We start from the raw sequence: 26147 nt of genomic DNA, 5'->3' as shown, positions 1-26147 counted from the left end.
CACTGCATAGAAGGGGGGCAAATATGGCTTTGTTCCAGTAGCACACAGTAAGAACCCTACAGGAATGACTCTGCTAGGTATACAAAGAAACTGCACTTGAAGACTTGTAGATCACAGTCAGGAGTGTAACACTACCAGTAAGCTGTACTGTAGTATAACCCAGTTCACATTAGAGTAAAATATTTGGAAAGCTCTAGCTGAATAGATGGTGTTACAACATTACTATGGCCAGGCCATCCTATAAACATGGGGTTATCATCACTGGTATCTAAAATTACACACACATATCTATTCTGTAAATAGATAAAGTCTCTGCATTTTATCTATTTACAGAACTGGTCAGCAGTAGTGTGTCATGATTCTGGCTCTGGCTACACCCCACCATATGTCAGAAAAGCTGAATTCAACTTTTCAGTGGGAAAAATGTGGCAAAGGAAGAGAGGAGGAACTTGGCTATGAGTAGAAAGACAAGAAGACAGTATTGTCAGAAATTACCACCTGAAAACTACACGCTTTCACAGAGCTTTTTATTTCCACTTTCAACTCATCCATACTTTTTTTAACAGTGGTACATAAACATTTAGGTAGGCTACCAGTTTTAACACTTACATAATACTAGATGAACCTAATCTTAAGGCACAAAACTCTGTCTTTCACCAAGTCTCAGTGTTTTGCAGAATTAAAAGCCAGATTCCTTACACACTGACTTACGCATGTGCTGGTTTTGACTGGAGTAGAGGTACATTTCTTGACAGTACCTAGCATGGGGCTGTGTTTTGAATTTGTGCTGGAAACTGTTGATAACACAGGGATGTTTTACCTGTCACTAAGCAATGCTCACAGGTTCAAGGCCTTTTCTGCTCTTCACCCCACCTCACCAGCAAGGAGGCTGGGGGGCATAGGAAGGTGGGAAGCGACAGAGCTGCGACAGCTGCCTACAACTGACCACAGGTATTCGAAGTGTTTGGTGTTTGTCTTCCCAAGACACTGTTACATGCAATGGAGTTCTGCTTTCCTGGGGATGACTCAACCTGCCTGCCGATGGGAAGTGGTGAATGCATTCCTTGTTTTGCTTTGCTTGCATGAGCAGTTTTTACTTTCCCTATTAACCTGTCTTCATCTCAACCCATGAGACTTCTCAATTTTACTCTTCCTATTCTCTCCCCCATTCCATGAGTGGCAGAGTAAGTGAGTGGCTGGGTGGGGCTGAGTTGCTGACTGGGGTTAAATCACATCCAAAATTGAACTACAACAAAAGCTTGCAAATTAAAGACCAAAAAAAATGAAGGTATGAAAATGCATCTCAAAATTTATAGCTAACTGCCTCAATTTTTATTGTCTTTGAAAGTAATTAAGTGTACATTTTCACAGCTTCAGAAAAGTTGAGTCCTATATTTTAAGTCAACCTTTCTGTTCCGAGTTAATTGGTCAATTACTTGTATGCAATCACAGGCTTTGGTATGCTCGCAGTTTTAAAAATGTACTTGCCTCTTAAAATAGTCAAAATGGAACTTTTATAAAAAGAACTGCTATAAAGATACATCAGGATGCTAATTTGTGTAACACTTGATAAAATCAAATTTTATGGCGTGTTTGTTTTTCAAAAAACAGGCCTAAGGTACTCAAAGAAACTGGTAATTTACAGTCATCAGCCTATTCTGAACCCTCTTCAGTCACCTCTACTTCAGTACACTTAATGGTACTGAATGGCATTTAATGCTCAAGACTATTTTTCATATCATTTTAACAGGGAAAGGGCAGCACTGTCTGCTTTAACATAAAATTTGTTAATAATTAGATTTAGCAGTTCTTTCTTTTAAATTCTGAAGCAATAAATGAATGTGCTACTCTATAAAACTACAACTTTCTTGGAACAGCTGTGCATAAAGTGAGCTGAGAGAAAGGCCAAAAATCTAGTTCAAAGTCTAACAATCTAAAGGTTTCATTCTTGACTGCAACAGTGGCACTTTCATGAGCGACAGCCGACGCAAGGGCCTATATTTCCCAGCACGGCCAGCACCTGAGTGGGCCAGGAGCCGCTCGTCCCGCTCAGCCATCTCTCGGCTGCCATCTCCTGGGTAGGCGCCTTATAACACAACCCTCTTCCTCCCCCGCCCCGTTTTTCCGCGACAATCCATCAGTTACTGTTTTCATCATGCACATCAGGCTGAGCTTCTCTTGAGAACAGAGCACAATGCTCAAAATCAGGAAAGCAAACTCTTAAAATCAATCAATGCTGGTATACGGATGTTCAGCCAGACAACAGGGGTAGATCAGTGTATTCAAATTTTGCCAGCCAAGACTAAGACATCTTTTCAGAAGGACAAATTATCACCCTGAAGACATGCACTCCCCTTCCACAGACAGCCCTCATCTGGCAGATCTCTACAGGAATCACATGGTGACCCTCTGCATCTGCAGCATTTGTTTCTAGGAACATCCCTCTATACCAGAGCCACCAACTCAACACAGCTGATCTCATGGAGAGGTGGGATTACCCTTCCCTATCGACAAGGCAGAGAAACAGCTGGACTCATTCCAGAAAGCTGGGACTTCCTTGTAGATAGGCAGATCTGCAGCTGTCTATCATCCCACTCAATGGACCTCACCATAACACGGAGTAGCCCTCTTCCAGCACTGTAGTTCTCCATGTGAGGGACAGCAGGACATACACGGCCACATCTTTTCCTAACACACAGTGAGCCACAGCTGGGATTCATCCCCTGGCCTGGCAATTTGGAAACACTTCTAAGTCACTCCAGACACAGCCTTTGGCATTTATCTTAGAACACAGTAATCTGCCTTCTTATGATAACACTGCCCTAGCAGAGAGGGGTAGCCCTACAGAGGGAGACAGAACACTGAGTTCAGAGCATGGACTTTTTTCAGTGAGATACATTTTACCTCTAATTAGCACACCATCCCTCCCAGAGACATCTGCATTTCGCTTTTACATGCCAGCTGAAGAACCCAAAGTTACACAAGACTGATATATCATTGTTCCAGAACAAAGCAGAACTTGCCTCATGCACAGCTAGGGACACAAAATGACATTTCATTGTTTTTACCATGGCAGCATACACACATTGTAACACTCAGCTGTGACTCAGTACAACATCTCTTCCATTCATTGTTCCTGGTCACTGTGGGGAAGTACACAATTATTCTCTCTTCTTTTCTGCACCATCCTTCCCAGCTGCATTACTGATGGGGAAGGTGCACTTAAGGTCACCCTGGAGAAATCTTCCACGAGACTGAAGTGCTAGAAAGGCCCTAAAGAGACACTACTGCAACTCAGGAATTGCCCCTGATCATGGGGTCCCAAGTATAATTTAACTGTTCTAAACACCATGTTTTTCTGTATCAGAGCACAGCACTAGTATCCAAGCAGTGCATAACTTTTACTTCATTCATAAACCATCCACTGAAAGACAAGCTAAACATTTGTTTTTGTGAAATTAATACACTAATTAGTTGCATGGTAACAGCAAATATGAACATGGAAAAATGAACACCAAATACAAAGAAGTTAATGTATTTCTTTCTCTTCTAAAGAGAAAAATAATTATTTCACGGAGGAAGTGATTGTGCTGAGGATTCTGTACAATTCCCATTAAAAATGACATTCAAACAGCAGAGGGCTTCTTTCCAACCTCTGAAACAAAGGAAACCTCAGTCTTCAACTTGACCAGCTCTGCCTAGGTAACAGGGCCCACATGGTTTGTAGGGTGCATATCTGTAAGCACACAACGAGCAGCTGCTGTCCTGCAGAGGAAAGACTGACTTCCACTGAGGAAGTGCATCAGTAAATTAAGAAGCCCAGATTAACTATGTTTCTGCCTGAAGCTGCATGTTTCATTACAATTTACTTAATTCAGTACAGTATCTAAGACACAGTAACTAAGTATTAAAAGTGATTAAAATCCCTGGGGGGAAAAAGGTCACCACCTACTTTCCTCATTTTACTTTGTGCAGTTAGCAGTTGTTAGTAGATTTTTGCTGCAGACACAATAAAATGGAATATACAGCTGAGGCTTCACTAGTGCGTGATACAATGATTACAGAATAAAAGTCTGGTTTGGATTGGAAGGGACATTACAGATCATCTAGTTGCAACCATCCTTCTACAGGCTGGGACACCTGCCACCAGACCAGGTTACTCAGAGCTCCATCCAGCCTGGCCTTGAACATTTCCAGGGATGGGGCAGCCACAGCTTCTCTGGTCAACCTGTTCCAGTATCTCATCACCCTCACAGTAAAGAGTTTCTTCCTAATATCTGATGTAAACCTACCCTCACTTCAGTGTAAGGCCATCCCCCCCCATCCTATCACTACATGCTGTTGTGAAAATTCCCCCTCCAAACTTCTTGTAAGCCCCTTTTAGGTACTGAAAGGTGATGCAAGGTGTCCCTGGAGCCTTCTGCAAGCTGAACAACCCCAGCTTTCAGCCTGTCTTCATAGGAGAGGTGTTCTAGTCCTCTGATCAACTTAGTGGCTCTCCTCTGGACTCACTCCCAACAAATCTACATCCTTCTTGTGTTGGGCGCTCCAGAGCCAGATGCAGTGCTCCAGGTGGGGTCTCCTGAAGGCACAGTAGAGGGGCAGAATCAAACCCTTTGTCCTGCTTTTGATACAGCCCAGGACACAGCCAGCTTTCTGGGCTGCAAGTGCGCACTGCCAGCTCATATTGAGATTTTTGTTCACGAACACCCTCAAATGTTTCTCCCCAGGGCTAGTCTTGATCCATTCTCCCTCCAGCCTGTACTTGTGCTTGGGATTGCCCTGACTCAGGAGCATGACCTTGCACCTGTGTTATAAATAACTATATACGATATAGGAACATATATATGAGCAACTGAGCAAATCATTTTGCTTTATCTTACTTCCCTTCCCTTGTACCTTCCTTGTCTACACTGATAATGATGACTAGATAAAACTGCCTCTCAGAATTAGTAGAAATGCCATACACAATGGGGCCTTGAACTCTTACTATCTGAATACTATCATGGCACAGTGGAATAACAAATAAAATGACCTTACTCAGATAGGTAACCCATTATCTCCAGTGAAGCCCAGGCATATTATGTCAGTTCATTTAACTAGTTTTTAAAACAGCAACAAGAGAAAAACTGTATTAAAATTAAATCTTAAACATGAATATAAATGCATATATGAATTGCAATAAGTTCAATAAACTCCCTTTTCTTCAAAAAATTATTCCATTTGATGAATTTTAATCCTAACATATATGAAGTCCAATTACTAAAACTAATTACATTATAGTTGTGTATTTGTAATAATAGCTGATTTGGGTTTTTTTCCTGCAGCACCATACAATTACACAACCAAAAAGTCACCTTCAAAATTTTGTCTAGACATCATTAAGTAGTTACAGGTTGGCATGTTATTCCTAATGCAAGTCTTTTGCTGGTAGAGTACTAGATTTAACTTTGAATCAACCTCTATCCATATTTTTTAATGCAATTATTTTGTAATACCAGCTGCACAGTAAAAATGTTTCTGTGAAACAGAGGTACTGGAACATAACCACTACTAAAAAGTTAATAACTCTGGGGTATAATTTGTATTTTCTTCTCTGTCTGTACTAAAATAGTTCATCTACTTCAAGTAGCTTTCATGTTACAAGAACGTCAAAATAGCATAAAGCCTGCAAACTAAGTCTGCAGTCATATAAAATTAAACCTCTCTGAAACCTTCTTTAAGATTAAAAAAAATGCAATTGTCCTGTGGTAACCTCCCATGCAGACAGAGAACACCAACTACCAAGGTAAAAGCATTAAAACAGTATTTATCAAAGAGTAGTCTAAACACCTTGCAACCAAGAATTTTAGGAAAGATGCTTTTAAAAGCTCACTCCATGTTAAAATGCACAAAAAAGCAATTCCAAAGCAGAGTTAAGAACACCTAAAACCCCTAATTAATCCTCATCCTTTTCACTCAGTCCAAACTACATGATTGAGATTGAAACAGCTACAAGAACTGTTTAGAAACATAGAGATACTCTGTAAGAATTCATAAGTAAAATATGCTCATCAGGAAGAGTAACACTTTATTTTTGAAAGAGTACAATTATTTTTCTGAATTTGCCCAAAAGCATTCCTTGTTTTCTTTCCAAGAATATTCATCCTCATAAATCTCCTGTAATATAAACAAAGAATGAGAAACATTGTGAGTCTGCTACATACAGCCACAAACCAGGCCAAATAACTCAATAGCCATTCCACTATTATTTACTGATCACAACAGCACTGCACAGCACTTGGCTGGCAAGCAGAAGAGAGGGCAGCACCCTCAGAACATATGAACTTGGCTGAACCTTGGGCTGATCCCCACTGAATTTAAAAGGGCCCACCTATACTGAAGTCAATTGAACAAAGAGATCTAGAAGAAATTATGTAAAAACTGTAGAATACACAGCATTCATACTGCCACATTAGCCTACTGTACCATCATTTTGAGAAGAGTATTTAGATGTAACAAAATGTCAATATTAAAAAAATTACATTAATACACTAAATACATTACTATCAGATCCTAAGGACAGACTGGATGACCCAGCTGCAGTCCAGTCCTAAGCAGCAAATCCAGAGTCCCTGACTATTCATTCTGAGAGAATTTCAGTCTCCTCAAGTAGGCATCAGAAAAGTGTAGAGCGAAGAATATCACTGTTAACCCCATGCCAAGTTCTGCCAGGGAGAGAAGGCAGAGATAATGCTCATTACTTGCATGCATCACTGTGGTTATACAATGAGGCTCTTTCTAGACCTGGGCTGGTTTCTCCACACACTGTTGTGTGCCTATATTAGCTTTGGGACTTCTGCTTATCCCTTCATTGTGTGCTGTTGCTTAATGCTTTGTGCTTTCTCATGGCCACAGCAATGAGCAGAAAAGAGAAAGGCAAGAAATGCTCCTTTTACTTGCAAACTGCAATGCTGTCCAAAGCAAAGCTGACTCAAAAGTTCTTGCACAAGCCAGTGCAGAATGGAGTTTTGCTACTCAAAAGAGGAGAACGCAGGCCTTCTTCACTTTGACCCCAGGATGGCTTCAAAATAAAGAGGAACTGGATGGTACAGGTACAGGAGAATGCTCCAGATACTCTACCTGTCACATACGGGCCTGGCTGCATTAGAGGGAACTCACTGGTGCTAGACACTGACAGCCCATCTGGAGCAGCTGCCTGTAATGCTTCTAAGGCAGCCCAGACATCTAAGACTAGCATATGCCTAAATTTGAATTTGTCCCCAGACATACCTTTTTCCATATCGGGACAGATGCTTTTAAGGTATTGATGCAGTACATTACAGCTTCAAGGGATTCTGCTCTGTGTGGAGAGGAGACTGCAATAATTACACTTGCTTCAGTTATTGGAACCACACTAGGGAGAGAAGAGGAACAACAGCAGCTTTAGCTAACACTTAACATCAAGAGTATCCAAAAGTTGTAGCCATGTCACGTCAGTATTCTGGTCACATGCTCTCCTGACTCATTCATATGAAGCAAGTGTCAAACCACATCCAAAAGATTATACACTTTTTAAAAGAAAGAAAACCACAACTAAAAGCAGTACCAGATGTTAGAATTCCACACTTTAGAATAAATAAACCCACCAGACGTAGGCTTTTTTCTTCCATTCTTCCTTTTTTTTAAATTAAGCCTATGGAATTAAGAGGGGGAAGTTGTTAACTTGTAACAATACATAGGAAACTCAGTGGAAGCTGGCTTAATACTGAACAATAACAAGTTAGAACAGCCAGTTCTTATCTGAAAACCTAAGAAATCATCTCAGTTTGCATAAGAATTTGTGAAAGAAGAAATTAAGCACCTCACACTATGCAGATTTTGCAATGAAACCCAATTTTTGATGAATCCTGATTTTACATTCTGAAGTTTCCTACTTGGTGTGTTGTGTTACAAACTTAACAGAAGCACAAGGTTTTGTGTTCCTCCTCACAATTGCAGTATTCCCAAAATCTTCCTCCCAGTCCTCCTTGAATAGTAAGACTTCTCCAGCACAGTCCATAGGAAGAAATCTCAGCTTAAATGCTTTGAGCTGCCCTCGAGACAGCCACCCTCTCTGTTGACTGTAGAGGAAATCTAGGGAAACTACCCCTCAGACCTAGTATCTTACTTACCCTTTGCAATTACATCCTAAGTTCCTTCAGGATTTCTGCAAATCCTGCTAGTTTCAGCAAGAAATCTTCCCCAAACAGGGAAGACCCAAGAATACGTCAGACACTAGTATTCCATGTTTTGAATCTAAAGGAAAATGCTTATCTAAGACACAAGGAACAACAGGAGGTTCTCCCACAAGCACGGCTGGCAATTACTATGCCCCATATCCTAAGCTTTCAGACTTTTTATAGCATAAATAGACTTAAATCTGACAATAACCACATTCTGCAGCCTCTCAACAGGAGAAAGAAGAAAAAAAGAAAGTGCTGCCAGCTTCAGACCTTTTAAAAATAAAGAACAAAACAAACCAACAGCCTCCACTTCCCTGGAGTGAAATATCTCCCCACTTTCAAAACATCACACCAGCATCAAAGATCCTGCCAGGCTAAGCGTGGACTCCAGCAAACCCTACCAATAAACACAGTTTTGAAAATAAAATTTTTGAAACTTAGCTTCAGAGCAAGAGCTTGATCCTGCAGCCAGCTTTGCTGCACTATGGTTTCTAAACACTCCTGCAGGTTCTGCAACTACGTAAGCATAGCCATGCATCAGACAAGGATTAATACCCCAGTCGCAGAAGAATGGGGTCTGGACATACATACCCAAGTCTATGGTGCACTGCAATATGTTTGACTGAAGGCCATTTCTGTCTAACATCTCTGCAGATTTTCTTTATTTCAGTCTCTGCCATTGAAGTATATGCGTCATATTCTAAGTGGATCACTTTTTTTCCTTCAAAATTATTTCTTGTAGTACCTAAACAAAAGTGATTTATCAACTAAAAGCACTGAGTAAATAATACATATTGTATCCTTATAATACCTATTATGCATTTACTGCATAGTAATATATACTATATTAATACGGACTAAGATCCAGGATCTCCTGCTATGGTCAAGGTCAGCACTGTGAAAATATAAACAACCTCCCCTAATCATGGCTGCATAATGACATTATTTGAACAAGATAAATCTTTACTAAAAAAGGAAGAGTTTAGTTCACACATTATATAGGTCTGCAGCCCGTAACACCCAAGGCTGGGACATCTTCTGCAGTAACTGCTAAGTTACGTGGCATTTGCCCATGCAATTTTTAAATGTCCAGTACTTAGGAGCCTAGTAGCACTAAGGTTTAAGCACAAAGGGGTTTCATATGTGTGCCACGTGCATTAAGCACAGGACAGAGTTACCAGCCTTACCTTCACCAGCCCATTAGTAGAAGAGTGCTTCACTTTCAACTAAGACCTGAGTTGCAGGACCTCACATACAGGTGTGGACATGAGGCTGGCCTAGCCACAATATTCCATTTCCCACCTTGAACAAGTTCTATCCCAGGGGACAGGAGAACAACTCCCAAGCAGTTCTCTACTCCAGAGCTGAGGTTCTGTTCAGTCCTAGGATAGCTATACCAGCCAGAAAGCTTCTCACCACTTCAGGCCACTGCAGCTATTTATGAGCTGCCATGGTCTTGCTCTAATAATTCAGAACCTGTTTTCTAGAAAACTTCCTGGGTTCAGACCAGGAATTGATTTATTTGAGAACTACAAGTCTGGGATGTGGACAGCCTAGGTTCCATTTATTAGACTATTAACATACCCACAGACTTAGCTCACAAATATGAAACTCACCAATGAACAGAGACACTGCCCCACAGTATGGTGAAATGACCAGCTCTGACACTTCATCTACAGAGAGCTTTTCAGACTTGAGCTTGATAAAATCTTTTGGCACATCTTCGCTTTCTTCCATATCGCCCTAGAAAAACTGAAACCAAACAGACTGTTGTTCGTGGAGATACTAGCATCAGGCAACTGCTTTTAATCCAGTGCTGATGCTTCAATTTATGCAGAACACAGGCACTATCTATTTGCCCAAGAGACTAGCCTACATGTGAAATTCACTTCTCAGCAGTCTCACTGAGAGAATATTAGCTGCAAATAACAAGCAATGACCTGGTTTTAATGCATACATATTTCTTTCTGATAGGAAAGTCTCATACAGTGGGATGAAACTATAACTAGCCTGATGCCCTGGTTTAACACTACGTTCAACCAGCACAGACCACCGTGTGCTGCTGGTAAAGCTGTGGTGACATTGTCAGTCCCTCCTACTTACCAAATCAAGCAATATATAACAGAGATTTCTGATAAACAGCGATTGGAGTTCTAATCCTAAAGCTGAGTATGCTCTCCAGGACATTCAGGACCTGATACTATCAGTCTGTTTCAGACACACAGGAGACACTTCTCACTTTTTTGAGTAGAAACCAGTCATCAGATTACCTAAGAATGAGAAGTATTTTGATCAGCAGCAATGGAACAAGCTCCAGTGAATAGACAGACAGGCACTTGAAAGTGGGCAAAGAAATGGAGCTATTCTAAGGACACCGCTTTAACAGCAACAAACTAACAAAATTTCTAAGCAGCAGAAAATTATTTTTTCTGTATTATCTTTCTGTTAAAAAGTGGCAGGAAATATTTCATTATTATCTTACTTAGGCAAGCCAAGTATCTATTGGTAGGAAGAAACAACCAGGAAAGAGTAACAAGACCTAAAACCCAGATTCAAAGCAATGCCTGACCTCTCTGCCAAATGTCTTACATTTACTGAATACATGTTAATCATTTACAGCGGCACTGGCTTATAGTTTCTGCTCAGCACAACTGCACTCTCCAGACAGAAATACAAGCTGGGTTCTCTCAAAAGAGCACTGGGGTGGAGGGAGAGAATTGCAGCCACATCTCCGGACCTAAACAAGAAAAGGTTCTTGTAACATCATACAGAATTCCTGAGGTGTTTTAGCACAGGATTACACACCACAGGAAACTAGGCAATGAGTGACACCTACCTAACAGAACCTGCACAGGTTCAGCCTCCACTAATCGGTGGGATGATGGCCACCTCGTCTCCAGGCTGCAGGACCAGGAGCTGATCTCCAAGAAGCACGTACTCCTGCCGAACAGCAAAAACCACTTGATCCCGGATGACAGCAAGCCTGAGGGGGATTGGCAAGAGCATAAATAGGTTTCCAAACAATGTTTGCATTTAACCATGAGATTTCATTAAATCACCAGCAAACTGGTACACAGTCTAGGGCAGCTGAGGTAAACCACTGAGACTTACACAACTTTGCTTCCAAGACATTGTCAAAAATACAACAAACACCCACCTCCTAATCTTGGATTTTCTTGTAATGGCCAGGAAGAAACAAGATCAGTGTGATTTTCAGAAATCAGGAATTGAACTTGTCATAGGCCTATGTCAGAACAAACCAATGCATACTAGACCCACTTCAGAAGCTTACAATAAAGAAGTTGGTAACTCAAGAGGCAGCAACCATACAATTTAGAATTAGAAGGAAATATTGTCCTGATGCAGTCTGGCTGGACTGGAGTAATTTTCTTACACACCAAGAAGCATTGTGGTATGCTGTTCATGAGATCTCATGAAGATTCAGTGGTCAAAGAGTTGCTCTTGTGTGTGCTCAGACTTTATGAGGCTTTCGGTCTTTTGTACTTACTTACAGGTCTGAAATCTGCTATTCATAAGGAGTGGCCACAGAACTAAGAGAGTAAATGTGATGTGTCTTCTGGCAGATCTTCTACATATTTTTTTATGTGAGATATTGCTGAGAGAGTCCATAGCTCTGGATATCATGAGACAGGGAGTCATTTCCAGGACTAAGTGCAATTACACAGCAAGCATGAGGGCCACAGCAGTTAGACATCAGAAAAAAGAATTGCATTTTACTTCAGATGGTGCAGGCATAATAACAATTCTTGTTTGAGACTACAAAATCTGGCACAGCCAGCTCAGCTGTATTGCCTAGTAACAAATAAGCATACCAAAAGAGTAAAAGTAAAAATCATCTTATTTCCTACCAGCCAGATAGACAAAAGTAGTCAAGGCACAGGCTGAGCACTGTTCAGTCTGTCCTCTGAATCAGTAGTACTGATTCAGAGGACAGACTGAAGGGAGGAATTGTATGAAAGCAAAGCAAGCCACTAAAGAACTGCACATAACCATGAAACTGAAGTGCCCATTAGAAGGACGGGCTCTTATTGAAGTCCCTTGCAAGCTAATTAGTTGGGGAACAGAAGAGCACTGTCAAGTATGCTCAAGATGCAATTTGAATATCCATTAGCAATATGAATAGAAGTCTGTGGTCAATGCCCTACAATTATATTGAGTTTTTCCAGCAAAGCTAGGAACAGAAGCATTTTTCAAGGAGGCCGCTGTGAAGTAACTGCAAATGCAAATTGTGCTGCCCCAAGTCATCATTCATAAAAGGACAAAGTTGACAAATTATGGCAAAACGACCAACGATGATGCTGCTGCATTTGACACAGAGGAACAGGCTGCAAAGTAAAATACACACATTCCCTACTGCCTCTCCCACCCAAACATACTTTATTTCAACTCTCTGTGAGAAAAAGGGCCCTGGTCCAGCATTTTGTAAAGAGTTTCTCCCTTGTAAACAGATACCACTGTTAAATAGCTCATTTCTTTCATAGTGTTGAGAGTATTTTACTAAAGAAAGGTTGTGCCTAAAGGAAGACTTTGACATATAAGTCCAAAGTTACGGAAATTCTAGAGCACTGAGCACTAAATCCTGAGGACCACAACCTCTCTTATACCTTACTTTTTTTTACCCCCTTCTATCCCTCCAAAATGGTGTTGCACCTTTGTCTGTCAGACTAGTTCTTGACAAGACTGAGCATCTTCCCTCAGCCTTAAACAGAGGGGACATTTCTGTTGACACCCCCAAAGAGCACCAGTACTGTAGAGGCCCTTACAGCAAACACAATGCTTTCTCAGGACCAGGCTCTTCATGAAATGCAACCAGCAGTGGTGCGGGTCTTTTTCAAAGCATTGAAGTGGCTGAACTTATTTTCTGTGTCAGGGCTGAGTGGATGGAAGCCTGTGGGGGCTTCAGTTCCCTTCCTGACCTGCCTTCCAGGGTGTGCCATAAACTCGTACCCATGGCTTACAGTAGTTAATCACAGAATCAATTAAATTTGAAAAGCACTCTGAGATCATCAAGTTCAACCTAAGACTGAACACCACCATGTCAACTAGATCATGGCACTAAGCCCAGTCCTTCGTTAAAAACCTACAAGGACAGTGACTCCACCACCTCCCTGGGCAATCCATTCCAATGTCTACGAACCCTTTCAGTGAAGAACTTCATCTGAATGTCTAACCTAAGAGACTGAAAACACCGGCATATTATAATTTATTTCTCATTTATTGTCCTGGCTGTGCTTGATCCCTCCTTGAGACATCTCACCTTCTCCACAGGCCAATAACAGTACAGCTTTCAGGTTACCACACCACAGCCCTCCTGGACAATGGGCCACGTGTATCTCTGAGGCCCAGTTTTGCGTACATGTACTGGATCTGGGCTTTCCTTGTGTATACATAAAGCTACTACATTTCCAGCTGTGCAAAATAAAAAACATTTGGTGCAGGTTACCAAAAGAAGGCGGTAGCGCCACTGGTTTTGTGCTGTCGAAGTATTGCTATGTGTTCCAGCTCAATGCTAAACGCCGAATTTGTATTAAAAAAAAAAAAAAAAAAAAAAAAAAAAAGGCAACCACACTTCTTTGCGCACCCTAAGGGTAAGTTCCTGGATACCTGGGGTGAGCCTTGACGATCTCTTCCCAGAGCTGCAGAGAGGTGATCTCCCGTGGCACCGAGAGGGTCTCGCAGCGCAGCCCCGCCAGCTCCGCACTCCGGGCGAAATACAGCACCGAGACCTGCCCGGGGAACAAACAGCGCTCAGGGGCGCGGGGCCTGCCCAAAACACTGCTCCCAAAATACCAGCACACAACCGGAACGAGAGCGCCAGGAAAAGCTTTCCCCGGCTTTTCTCGAAGCCGATCGGTTCTGCCGCGTATCTGCTGCCCCGGCTGTCAGGAGAGCGGGGAAAAGACGGAGAAGGCGGGGGGCGGTGAGTGACCGCGGATCCGCGCCCCGCTCCCGCCGCCCAGGCCGTTCCCGCTGCCCGCCGAGGCCAGGGGCAGCGGGAGCCCTGCCTCCCTGCACTGCCCGGCACCAGCGGAGCCTCCGGCAGGGCCGGCCGCAGGGTCGCCGACAGGTTGCACCTACCTGGCAGCGCATGGAGCCGCCGTCCCGGGGCAAGCAGCCTTCAGCCGCGGGCCCACGGCGGCGCCTGCGCCCGGGAGAGCGGCGCCGGGCCCGGACCGCCCCCTGCGGCCTGGCCGGGAGCGCGGTGGCCCCGCTTGCGCTGTCGGGCCGGGCAGCCCCGGCTCCTGTTCCGGACGGGTGGGTGGCGAAGGTGGGAGAGGCTGCGGCTTTGCCCCAAAACTCAGGTTGAGGTTTTGGGAACGGCACTTTTACAAGCCGGATGTTCAGGGGGACTCGGAGCCCCGCGCGCATCGGGATTGCAGATGTTCGCAAACATTACGTGTCCACAGCCTTGCAGGTGTTAAACATCTACTAAATGCACAGGTATAGTTGGCGTGTAAAAGCCACGGATCCGTCGCAAGACAGTACTTCAGGGTTAGGGCCTGTTTTAGCGCGGGATGGACAACTACACCTTTGCTTTCAGTAGCTAAGCATGGAAGGACAGAGGGTGGGAAAACGCTGGCTCTCACCGGGAGGGAAGAGTGGCATGGTGTGTGTAGAAAGTGCTGCCGAGAGACCTACAGCAGTTGTTCCACAACGCACAACTGTGCACCGATTCCTTGTGGATGGCGAGGGTTGTTTCTGTTGTGCTTGTCTGGTGACACTCAACCTCACAGCAGTAATGGAGGAGCTCCTCCAGGCAGACAAACCAGGGCAAGTCCACAGTTGTTACCAGTGTGCAGAAAATCATATTGCCAAAGGCCAGTGTCCACAAACAAGGCAGAGGAGTCCTGCAAAAATCAACTTTACTCAAAACTAGGGAGATTCTGCTGGGGCATACCCATCTGGGGTGTCTCGAGAGTTTTTAGGGGACACAGCCTCCATTTATTCTAAACGTCCTCCTGCTTTCCCCATTGGGTGAGGTACTAGGAAGATACAGCCTTCCAGATCTGCATACTGCATATCTCCCCTCCAACATGCACCCCCACACCCATTCTTCCAGAACCTGATTGGTTCTTTCAGGTTATCTAGTCATTTGTAAAGACATGCACACCCATTTCTCCTGTCATCAGTGACACAGAATTTGTGGTCAGTTATTGTGATTTGGGATGGTGGTCATTGAGTTGTTAAGGTTGGAAAAGACCGTTGAGATCATTGAGTCCAATCGTTACCCCAGCACCACTAGACCATATCCCTGGGTGTCACATCCACAGGTTTTTTGAACCCTTCCAGGGCCAGTGATTCCACCACTTTCTTGAGCAGCCTGTTCCAAGGCCTGATCACCCTTTCAGTGAACTAATGGTTCCTCATATACAAACTAAACCTTCCCTGGTGCAACTTGAGGCCATTTCCTCTTGTCCTGCTGCTTGTTACTTGGGAGAAGAGACCCCCACCTGGCTACAGCCTCCTTTCAGGCAGTTGTAGGGAGTGGTAAGGTCACCCCCGAGCCTCCTTTTCTCCAGGCTAAACAATTCCAGCTCCCTCAGCTGCTCCTCACAGGACTTGTGCTCCACACCCTTCACCAGCTCTGTTGCCCTTCTCTGGATATGAACATCAATCCTTGCTGGATGCAACACTGTCAGTTAAAAAAAAAAAAAAAAAAGCCCTCAAATAATTAAAAAGATGGCTGAGAAAGGAAGCAGACCTTTCTGCGTAATAATTCTTGCCTCTGAGTTACAAACACAATGAAACTTAAAGTGATTACGTTTTCCAAAAAGTGTGTGATAGAAATATAATCATTTCTGCAGAGCAATTGTACTGCACCAGTTATTCAGTACATTGTGCCTTAATCCTCTGCTGTGAGGAACAAATAAGTTACTTTTTAAAACTCTGTTCTTTTGTGAATGATTAACTAGTGTTACAAATTGAACTCTCCTAAACACAGCATGTGTCAAGTGCATAAAATAATTGGTTTCTTTTTACTCTGGGATGTGTAATTTTGGATCTATACATCTTAAATGGAATAGATCACTTTGACATGGTGTGTATGACCCAGCCAGTAGCTAGCAAGTGGCTGGTACATTTTTCCCATGCAAAAGGTGTACCATAGGTGTTCATAGAGTGAAGTGAGGGAGTGCTGGGCTCAGCCAGAGAAAATTAGCCTCTCAGCCTAGAAAACAGTGAGCTTTGAAGGATTTATCTGTACATTTAGGGTTAAGAAAACTATGGAATAAGGAGAGAAGCTTTGCTTCTGGATTTCTTTCTTTTTTCTTCTGAATTTTCTTTCTTTGAGCTCCATCTTTGAGATGTAGTATTAGTGTCTAAAACAAAATTCTCCCTGAGTACCTCTTCATTCTGGAGGCCTTATCTTCCAGGAACATCAGCCTCAGCAAGAGGTGGGGCAACTACACTGCTTGGTTTGCAAGAATGAGCTTGATCCAGATTGATTTTATTTGATTGTGTGGTTGTTTGGCTTGTTTGATGATTTTGGGAGGAGACTATGGATACCTACATAAGATTAAATAAGAGATGTTTTTATAGCTCTGGAGGAGATAAGTGAGCTATGTAGAGACCAGGATTCAAAATTATCCATAATTCTATAGACCAGCTCTCTATGATTTTCCCTTAAAATATTTCCTGTTCTGTATCATTTTTTCAGGCACCATTTTCTTCTTGAAGCTTTTGGTTTGGAGTATGAGTATCTGTAATGTATAACGTCTAGTTCTGTTACTTATTGAGTCGACTATTTTCAATTAAATCTTGTCCTAAGCAATGGGGTCTTTGCTGTAGCTGGAAGGTGTGTATGTATCCTCCCACACCAATAGGTACATCAGCCAGGATGTAGTATGTGTACATTTTCAGAATGTATTTCTTTCAGATGTCTAAAATTTCTAAAAAGTTATGTTATAAAGTCCTCCAAAGCAGGTATTTCCTATTCCACTTCCCAACTTTTCTTTGTTTTAATAATGTTTAATACTGAAAAACTGCAAATTGTCCTGTATGTATGGGATTTCCTTACACTGCCCAAATAGTGACTTAAAGAAGTTCAGTTTTAATAATACTAAGGAATCATAAGGGTGTGTTTTTCCTACTAAATTCTTTCTTACTTACCAGCAGCAAACTTTGAACTTTTAGATGTAGCTGGAGTATGCCCAGACACTATGCTTACAGTCTAAGGCACTGATTCTGCATGTGATGTTGAATGTCTACATGTGATGTTGAATAGAGAGAACCACAGCAAAGTCAGCAATACATGTACAGCATGGGTACACTAGCCTGTCTGCTAGTCCTAAGCTGATTTTGTAACAACTTATTACAAGAATTGGTATAAAATATGACTGGCTGCACTGCGAAAACCAAAGAGGAATGAACTGGAGACATGTTGTTAATCTTTAATTCTTTTTACCATTATTTACCTAATGTCACTGCAGAAAAAAAAAAGCCTCTCTAGGACTGCACAAGATTGTGATTAGCTCTAATTTCTAGCAGATTTTCTGTTTCCCTTTGTTTTCATTTTAGATCTTTTCTCAGGACTATTTGGTATAAATCATGAGTTGCTGCTCTGAAGTTCAGATTTATACTTGGGAAATCTTCAGAGAATGCTTTTTACTCCAGTTTTGTTGTTGCGAAGAATTTAGGCCATGTTGATGGCAGACCTGAGTGCTTTTTTTTTTTATATGCTTGAGATGTAGATATTGATGCATAAGACTTTCTTTAGAAGAACAGAGACAATTCCTTTATTTCAGACTTCCTTAAGTAACTAGGAAAAATAAAGATTATCACTCATGACATGGAATAACCCTTCATTACCTCATTCACCCTTCATTTTCCTTGGGCAACCAGCCAAATTGGAAGTCATTTTAGCATTAAATTCTTGCTATTGATTTCATTTAAAAAAGCCAAACAAGGAATAAAAGAGAAAAACCAACACCCCAACCCCCAAAAAGCTCCAAAAAACCATTTGGAATAATCTACAAGGATCCAGAAGTGAGGCAGGTATGGGAGACATGTCTGTGACACTGTGAATTCCAGTCATTCCACTGAATTCAGGTCTGAATTTGGCCTTGTACATGTCAACACTGGTAATAATCTGGAAAACATCTCCGTACTATTTTGGGAGGAAGAAGAGCTTTTCTTTGAGTTTCCATAGTGGAACAATGGAGAGAAGAACTTGGAAATATGAATCTGTCTGAGGCACTGTGACCTCTAGGATTCTTGTGTGTGAGGTATATTGTGGCCATTTGACCAATGTATTTAACATTCCCCTTGGCACTCTTTGAAATTGTCTATTACAAAACAGATGGTGCAGTAGTTACTTTTTGAAGGGCTAGAAGAGCATGACTACATCTGGAATTAATCTTTAGCTCCCTAAACCAATAGATCACCCAGTTTTAAGAGTGCCTTCTAATATAATTGCATTGCACAAGTACAGAGAAAGAATACACAGCTTTAAGGCAGAGTATATGCAGTCCTGAACAATAATTCATAGGCACACAAGTCTTTCTGTTCAACTGTCGCATTTATGGGCAAGTCTTTTCTACAAGAATTTATTTTTATTGAGCAACAGCAGTAAGTGAAATGTGTAACTCCTTCAATAAGATTTTAAAAACCCACAATTTTTCAGGGTTTGTATAAAAGTGTTTTTCTTTTCTGTTGGCAACTATAGTATTCTTAGAGAGGTGACCTCTTTCATTTTTATACTCTCCTTTACCCAAAAAGGTATCTCAAGCTTGTGTTAAACTAGAATGCACACCATCATCATTCAAATAAAGCCAGTTATGGAGTTTTGGATGATTCTTAAGTTATACAACACATGCTCTGAAGAAGGATGGGAAAGGGCATTAGGGCATTCAGTGTTGATGCTAACGTAATCAGTGCCAAAGGAAAGTGCAAGTTTTAACCCACAGAACCTCATATTAGAAAGTGCCTTGTACTGAACTGCCTGGCTAATATTTGATCTGGATAATCTAAGTATTTAAAATATCAAATGTGTTATTTGTCTTGGAAAAAAAAGAGATTGTATTGTCAAAAATGCATTGCTTCCTGCAAAGTTCTTGAATTTCTGTAACGAAGTGGTTAAAGGGCAAGAAATTTTGAATGCTATCAAATCAGATATCTGAAATAATGTTTAGAAAGATAAAATATCTCTCATTTGTAGTATTTCAGTGGGTTTGTATGCTTTTCTGTCCTTCTTTTGTAAAGCACCTAGAGCAGGGAGATGTGAAAGGTTGGCAGATAAATAATACATTGTTAGTTTACATTCCCAGGTGTAAAAATGTTAAATTGTTGGCACTCTAGTTATCATGATGTGTAAGAATTTGAAACACAGCACGAAGTAAGCAGCATTTCACAATATCAGTTTGCTGAAGCCAATGGAATTCCCCAGGAACTACTCAGATCTGTGGGTGGCAGATGAAAATGAAGTCAACCTATTTATCTACCGGTTCAGAACTTGTAATGTCAAATTACAGATTGCAGTTACCTTGCCTTTCAATTCTTTATAATCATTGTTGCTGCTTTACTCAGCTTGGAAGTGGAAGTTTTGCAGAAGTTTTTACTTACTATTATTTCAGATTAATATTTTAGTTTAGTGTCTTTATTGCAGGTCAGTGTCTTTAGCTGCCACTGGGGGCACAGATAGCACAGTTGTGACAGGGTATTCTGCAAATAGCAGTCCATCTTAGGTTTAGATTCTGGTTATATGACAGGGTGATTCTTTTGATATCTGTTAAAACATTCTGGAAGTTTTGCTTCAATCTTCCTTACACTTAAGGTGTAAATATTATATAGCTGGTTCTGTAGAATACTGCACAACTTGATTAATTCTACACTTAGAGTTTAACATTTACATGTAATAGAGTTAAAAATGCGTACACATTTATAAGCACTCCAAAGGAACAGTTGTACAGTAGACAGTAGAAGTGTACCTGCTCTGTCCATGGCAGGGAGTGTATTACAGCTGGTGATGGGGTCAGCGGCTCTGACCCAGGAGGAGGTGACCGGTCTGGAGAGATGGTCCCAAAAGGAATCGCCTTCCCGAGGCCCGGTGTCTTCCCTCAGCTGCTGGCAGGAGGGCCCTTGCAGAGGCTGTCAGCTCTTTAGTGATTTTCAGCTCGTGATTTCAGCTCAGCTCTGCAGGGCAGCCTCCAGGCCAGACTAGGGACAGAGAGAGAGACGAGAGGTTTGTGTGGCTGGTTCCGCACAGAGGTAGCTTTATTGTTGGTCCCCTCCGGTGAAGGGGGGAGCCAGGGACAAGAACCCTCTCTGAGCTACAGGGGCCCATTGAGCTTGCTTTTATAGGGATACAGGGGATCAGCAAGGGATCAACGGATTACAGAGGATCTGGGACAGACCAGTGGGTTACAGAATGATCTGCATAGTGTCTCCCAAAGGATTGTGGGTCGTGACCAGAGAAGTGGTTGCCCTTCCAGGGAGTCCTGCTGGGAGATTGCCCAATCTGCTTATCTCAGCAGACATCCCTCCAGGGCAGTGGCTGGGCATACCCCACAGAGTAGGCTGCAGCTTGCATCATGCCCGCTCTCATACTTACCTACTTGCCATCCACAGGATCTCAGCTGACAGTCTGCAGATGTTCATCATCACACAGTCGGTAAATAAAACTGAATTAGTATTCTTATCTGTGCTTTTCACTTACCTGTTTTGCACTCTTCCAGAAAACCACGTCTAGATCTGGACTGATAATTTCTTCCACTGAGGCTGATCAGAAGGGAATTATTTCCACCAGCCCATACGCCCTGTGCTTATTCAACTCTTCTCTGTGATGGCTGGCAGCTGGAATGCTTTCTTTGTAAATAAGAAAGGCATTTCTTCAAAAAGATTATATTCTGTTGAAATTTTTCCAAACCCTGGAAAAAGGTTGTGTGATTAGTTCTGAAAGCCAGTCACTTGATAACTTCTACATTTTAGAATGAATCTGTAGGGGTTTTTTGAGGGAGAGAGATTGTGGTTCTGCAGATAAGAATGAGTTCAGTTTCATACTTAAAATTTACATTAAGACCTATGCTATATCCTGGCATCCAGGTAGAAAATTCTGCTTACAACTAAGTAAATGGCATTGCCTATACTGCAAGTGAATAATTAAAGACCCTTAAACAATCTTTCCAAATTCTGTGTGCAAATCTGAGATGCTAAAGTTTCTGTGGCTCTGTTTTGACTAAAAGTTTCATTTTCCATTATATATAATGGCACACTTATCCACATGAGGGCACCAGCTGACATCTTATTCTTGGACCAGTGTGTAATCTGTTTCTGAGATGAACATGTTTATCAATGGTCATTCCATCTTTACAGAGCTAGAGTAAAGATTAAGCAGTTAAATGTTACAGTTCTGCAAATTTGACTGTTTTTTCCAATTCTTAGGGCAGCAATATTTTCACTTTCCCTAGACTCTACATGCAACAGAAATCTTGAAATATAGTTTAATTACATAGAGATGTGGGGATGTTAAGTTTTTAAAAGAAAGAAAATCAAAATTATTTTTTAACTTGGCTACATAATAGAATCTGAGGGAACATTCATTAAAATTTGAAAACTTTATTATTTCTTAGCTTTGGAAACAGAACAAAAATCCCAAGGTTTTAGCTTCATTCTTATTAAACCCACAACAATATGCAGTCAACACCCATTCCATTTGTAGGCAAGAATACAATCAGGTTATTTTTAATATTTTATTTTTATATATAATAAAAGTTGTACAATCTTAAAAAAGAAATAAATAAAGGCAGAGAGTAATTGATACTGTACTCTGGGTTAGGCTGAGGATCCAAGACCAAGCTTGTCCCCTTCCTTTCCCTGCTGAATATTAAGATCATTGACCAATGTACAGTTTCCTCTCCTGTCTCCTAAAGTGTCAGGCAATCAAAACCACAACGGCTTGAGGCTTTCCTCAGGGACCAGCAGACTGCATGTTGTAAGGAGGAGGTATCAGTCTGTTACCTGCATAGGGAAGGTTACCCAAGCAGACTGCAGGGTTTGACAGAGGAGAGTGCACACAACATGAAGATACATAAAGGTTATGTTTCTTTGAAATCAATTTGACAGCTTTTTGAAGGAAAGAAAAACTTGTCAGGAACTTCAAAAATGCTTCAGAGAATATTCACAAAAAGTTTTAGCCTAGTTAGGCTAATCTCCCTAGACTCTTAAGCAGTGTAAACCCATAGGCTTTCCCAAAGAATGATTTTGAAGAAATTAACTTTCTCCCTGAGTTCTCTGAGTGGAGTGGAGAAATCCTAGGAAAATTTCTTCTCAGCAGAGATCCCATGCAGCTGGAAAAATCAGAAAAAGTGTTAAACTATCCTCCGTCCTTGTTAAAGCAGAGTTACAGACAGAAACATGTTTTGTAGCATGAGAAGTAACCTGAGCATTGGAACAGGTACTAAAAAATTGAGAAAATGTGAATCTACTGAAAATCCTAGTGCAAAATGTCAACTTAATAGCCTATTTTTTTAATTAAAAAAAAATAGCCAGTAAGTATTTCAAGTGTTGCAATAGAAGAGGTTCTGCTTGATCCATAAAGTATTTGATCAGCTATCTAGAAGGCTGGATTAGCTGCATATATACAAATCTAATGATGCACAAGAGAGAACCTGAGACTTCAGCATGCACACTGAGCCAACAGGAGTTAGGCAGAAAATGTAGCTTTGTTGCTGAGTAAAGCCCTGAGAGGGTCAGTGGCCTAAGCACTACAGAAGTGTCCATACCTGAGGAGACTTGTAAAGCTGATAACACTCTGTGTGCCAGGATTTTTGGCACATATGAGTCACAGCCTCTTGCATCTAAGTGGTACAAACAACTTAGAGAAACTTTCAAAGTCATCGCAGGAGCAAGAAGAACTAAGAAAAAGATGAAAAACAAAAGACTGTAAGCTGAAGCTGTAGCACAGAGCAGTGGCAACTCTGGCTAGAGTAGCAGTGATTTCTGTAGGAAACTGAGAGGGAATGTGTCAGAAAGGATGGGAGTAGTGTGACCTACTTTTAGCTGTCCAATATAATGAACTTTATTTTGTTGCCTAGGTTTCTCTTATAGCTGATGAAGAGGTGGAGACATCTTCAGGTAGTGGTTCAGGTCTTTTATACCAATCTAACTTTGATACTTATCCTGGGCAAGATATCTGCTGTCTAGAGGCAACTGTACAGTTTCACTGACTATAGTAGGATCATCTGGGACTAGATTAGACACATAACTTTTAGACAGCCAAAGTTAAGTGAAACAGTCCCATCAATTTCTAAGTGGTGGTGTGCATTTATAACTTTTCTCTGATTAAAGGTGTCTTCTGCAAAGAATCGTAGAATCATCAAGGTTGGAAGATACCTCTCAGACCATTGAGTCCAACCATTAACCTAATAGCGACATTTTCACCACTGAACCACGTCCCCAGGTGCCGTATCTAGACATTGGATGGGTAACCTGACCTTCTTCTCTGACAAGGTGACCCACTTGTGGATGAGGGAAAGGCTGTAGAGGTTAATCAAGCAGGACCTGCCTGCTACATGGCTTACAATTCTATATAAGAAACTTCTAATATTTAGCCTGGTATGTGGAGACCCAGGTGCTAAAAGTAACACACAAATAAGGACACCAGTGCAACACAGGAGAAAGCTGTGATGTAGACAGAAGTTCAGAAGCATGCAGGCTTTGAATACACAGGCATCCTGTGGGAAGTGGCAACTCTGGAAAAAATTTAGAAGTAATAACAGGAATCATGTGTGGTGTTTTCTTCGACTCCTCTCTCGTTAATAAGTATTCAATGAGAATATGTATCTTTCTGTATACTTAAAAGCTCCTCTTCCTTGGCACTTTGAAACACAAATAAGAGTAAGTTGGTTCAAGTGGACCGTTTCCCAGACTGAATCCAAATGTGCTAACAACATGAAGGTTCTGTGATACAAGACCTAAAGTTTCCTTAAAGGCTTCTGATTTCCCAGTGACATATTTGAAATGATGATTAAAATTAAAATTAATGGAAAAAAACCCCAAACTCAACAATCTGTTTATTAAAAGAGTAATCCTTCCATGAGGAAAAGCACTAAGATGTTTTCCATAGATTAACTCAGATGATTTATCAGATATCTCTACCTTGGAGATCACTTAGTGGTATGATTGGTAAAGATACTGCAGTGAACTAAAGTTATGGCAACTTTTGTCAAACTGCCTGTTGAAGCAAACATTTGCTAGTATAAATTATATTCAAGTATTCAAGTAGAATTAAGATGTTCTGTTACCTTTTTTTATTTTTTCCCAATTAGGGGAATGTCCCACTTTTTTTCCCCAGCACAGCCTCACGGCAGACTTTTGGCCTCCCCTTCCTCAGTCTGGACTTCTGGACTCCTCAAATTTTTACCTTTATTAACATATAAGCAGTTTTATTTAATAAATATATATACTGACAGGGACCCCCAACCTTTTTTCCAGGCAGCAGCAGGACCTGAACATACTTGTTTCTGACTGGTGTTTGCTCTGCAGGACAGATGGCAGCAGCTTTTTTTCCCCCTACCTTTGCAATGAGTCTAGATCTGCTACAGAATGTTTCAAGAGTGTGCCAAAAGTAATACCTGTAGCAGCTTGAGAGAAGCTTACTCCATACTTATGTACAGCAGCTTTACAGGGCTCTGGAAACTGCAAACCTGCTCTTTTACAGAGACCTGATGACCCTCTGCAGGACTGGTACAAATGGCAAGTGAATATTGATTAAAATAAAAAAATGTCTCTCTGCCTTTCCAAGGGTAAAACTACTACCAAATTTCAGTTTTTTCCTGGCTGGCCAGAATTTACAGCTAATCTTAAGAATAATCTTGTCACTTCCTCTTAAGCTTATACATCTAAACCACAAAATGTAAGAACAGCCAAAACTTTGAAACATACCATGTCTCCTTATTATATGCAGCATGGTATCTGTCGGCTTGAGTTTCACACATCTTTATGTACTTTCTGCAATGAGGATATTTAATGTCTGTTTTGAAGAATTTGCACTTACAAGTCTTTTCAAAAATCAGAATACCCTGAAAGATTTGCAGATAACCACCTAGTGATTACCCCTTTTTTTGGTAATGTGCAGATACACTTCAACCAACCTGATGCTAATGATTACTGGCCTAGTATTAAAAGACTAACAAAAACATTTGTTGCCATAGTAGATACATATGTAGCATTTTTAATTCTGTAAGCACTTCTGGTTAGTGTGGCCAGCCTCACAATCAAATGTGGTAACTGCTGAAAGATGTCCAGCCTCAGCCAAAAAAACTTTGCAGAGAAAGTGTATCAGTTCACCATGCAGGTGCATGGACATTGATGCCAGCTCAGGAGAGAAGATATGGGTAGGAGCTAGATGGAAAGTGGAATCATTTACTTCATCAGCGTATGCCAAAATAAACTGCTCATGGGTCTGCTGACTTAAGGGTTGCCAATATAACAATGATATGTAAGTAGAAACTCACTACTGATAAAGTCTTTCGATAGTCATTCATAAATTTAAGAATAGAAAACTGGACTGAGATCTAAAAAGAACCCCAGATGTTTGGTACTAGGATGTAATTGTTCTCTCAAAATTAAATCCAAAGAAGAAACGGTCGGAAACTTGTCCATGAAGATAGGCATGCTGTTGTCAAAGAAATGAAGGTTTAAATTAATGAGGTTGAGTGCCTTTCATTTTGCTGTCCATGCACATCAGCAGCTGCTCTATGCAGCTGGAGTGAGGGTGCTGATAGCTCCAAGACACAGGCCATGATTTTGTGCAGACCTAGGAGTAGTTCCTGAAAAGTAAAATTGTCCTATATTTTGAGAATAAATCCAGACTCTGTGACTGGTTTGTCAAAATAAAGACTCACAAGTGGTTAGCTAAACTGAAAAAAAAATATTTGAAGTTCCAATCAGAAATTGCTAGAATATTAAGTAAGATCCTACCTTTAC

General features: G+C 41.3%; 2 protein-coding genes across 5 annotated transcripts; both read right to left on the bottom strand.

The window, feature by feature from the left end:
- Window positions 1-511: 511 nt before the first annotated feature.
- Window positions 512-14393, bottom strand: LOC116438354 (molybdopterin synthase catalytic subunit). 2 transcript variants are annotated; one of them, XM_032097220.1, is made up of 7 exons: window positions 14304-14338; window positions 13830-13951; window positions 11041-11187; window positions 9821-9956; window positions 8796-8949; window positions 7273-7396; window positions 512-6159 (listed from the first exon to the last, which is right to left on the bottom strand). In XM_032097220.1, exons 4-7 carry the CDS (start codon window positions 9939-9941, stop codon window positions 6091-6093), a joined length of 468 nt encoding a protein of 155 aa, XP_031953111.1. In that variant the 5' UTR covers window positions 9942-9956; window positions 11041-11187; window positions 13830-13951; window positions 14304-14338; the 3' UTR covers window positions 512-6090. The 2 variants fall into 2 exon arrangements, with proteins under 2 accessions (XP_031953111.1, XP_031953112.1); XM_032097221.1 differs by lacking the exon at window positions 13830-13951 and having other exon boundaries at window positions 14304-14393.
- On the bottom strand, window positions 7378-14609 carry LOC116438353. 3 transcript variants are annotated; one of them, XR_004237690.1, is made up of 6 exons: window positions 14304-14609; window positions 13830-13951; window positions 11041-11187; window positions 9821-9956; window positions 8796-8949; window positions 7378-7396 (listed from the first exon to the last, which is right to left on the bottom strand). XR_004237690.1 is itself a non-coding variant. In XM_032097219.1 (4 exons), exons 1-3 carry the CDS (start codon window positions 14592-14594, stop codon window positions 11061-11063), a joined length of 540 nt encoding a protein of 179 aa, XP_031953110.1. In that variant the 5' UTR covers window positions 14595-14609; the 3' UTR covers window positions 10451-10474; window positions 11041-11060. The 3 variants fall into 3 exon arrangements, 1 of the variants encoding a protein (XP_031953110.1); XR_004237691.1 differs by lacking the exons at window positions 7378-7396; window positions 8796-8949; window positions 9821-9956 and adding exons at window positions 10308-10474; window positions 10774-10941; XM_032097219.1 differs by lacking the exons at window positions 7378-7396; window positions 8796-8949; window positions 9821-9956 and adding an exon at window positions 10451-10474.
- Between the last annotated feature and the right edge of the window lie 11538 nt (window positions 14610-26147).

This window comes from Corvus moneduloides, chromosome Z (assembly GCF_009650955.1).
Source record: "Corvus moneduloides isolate bCorMon1 chromosome Z, bCorMon1.pri, whole genome shotgun sequence".
NCBI classification, from domain to species: domain Eukaryota; kingdom Metazoa; phylum Chordata; class Aves; order Passeriformes; family Corvidae; genus Corvus; species Corvus moneduloides.
The sequence above is the reverse complement of the archived record's forward strand: the minus strand, read 5'-3'. Positions and strand labels throughout refer to the sequence as shown.

Bases quoted from the DNA above. Each gene is read 5' to 3' on its own strand.
- LOC116438354 (XM_032097221.1), bottom strand. From the start codon at position 9,941: ATGGAAGAAAGCGAAGATGTGCCAAAAGATTTTATCAAGCTCAAGTCT. The intron at 7,397-8,795 runs GTATGTATGTCC...TTCTCTCCCTAG, and splicing joins GCAGTGCACCATAGACTTGG to TGTGGTTCCAATAACTGAAG. The intron at 6,160-7,272 runs GTATGTCTGGGG...TTTATATTACAG, and splicing joins CTGTCCCGATATGGAAAAAG to GAGATTTATGAGGATGAATA.
- LOC116438353 (XM_032097219.1), bottom strand. From the start codon at position 14,594: ATGCGCGCGGGGCTCCGAGTCCCCCTGAACATCCGGCTTGTAAAAGTG. The intron at 13,952-14,303 runs GTAGGTGCAACC...TTCCCCGGGCAG, and splicing joins GCGGCTCCATGCGCTGCCAG to GTCTCGGTGCTGTATTTCGC. The intron at 11,188-13,829 runs GTATCCAGGAAC...AATCCCCCTCAG, and splicing joins ATCGTCAAGGCTCACCCCAG to GCTTGCTGTCATCCGGGATC.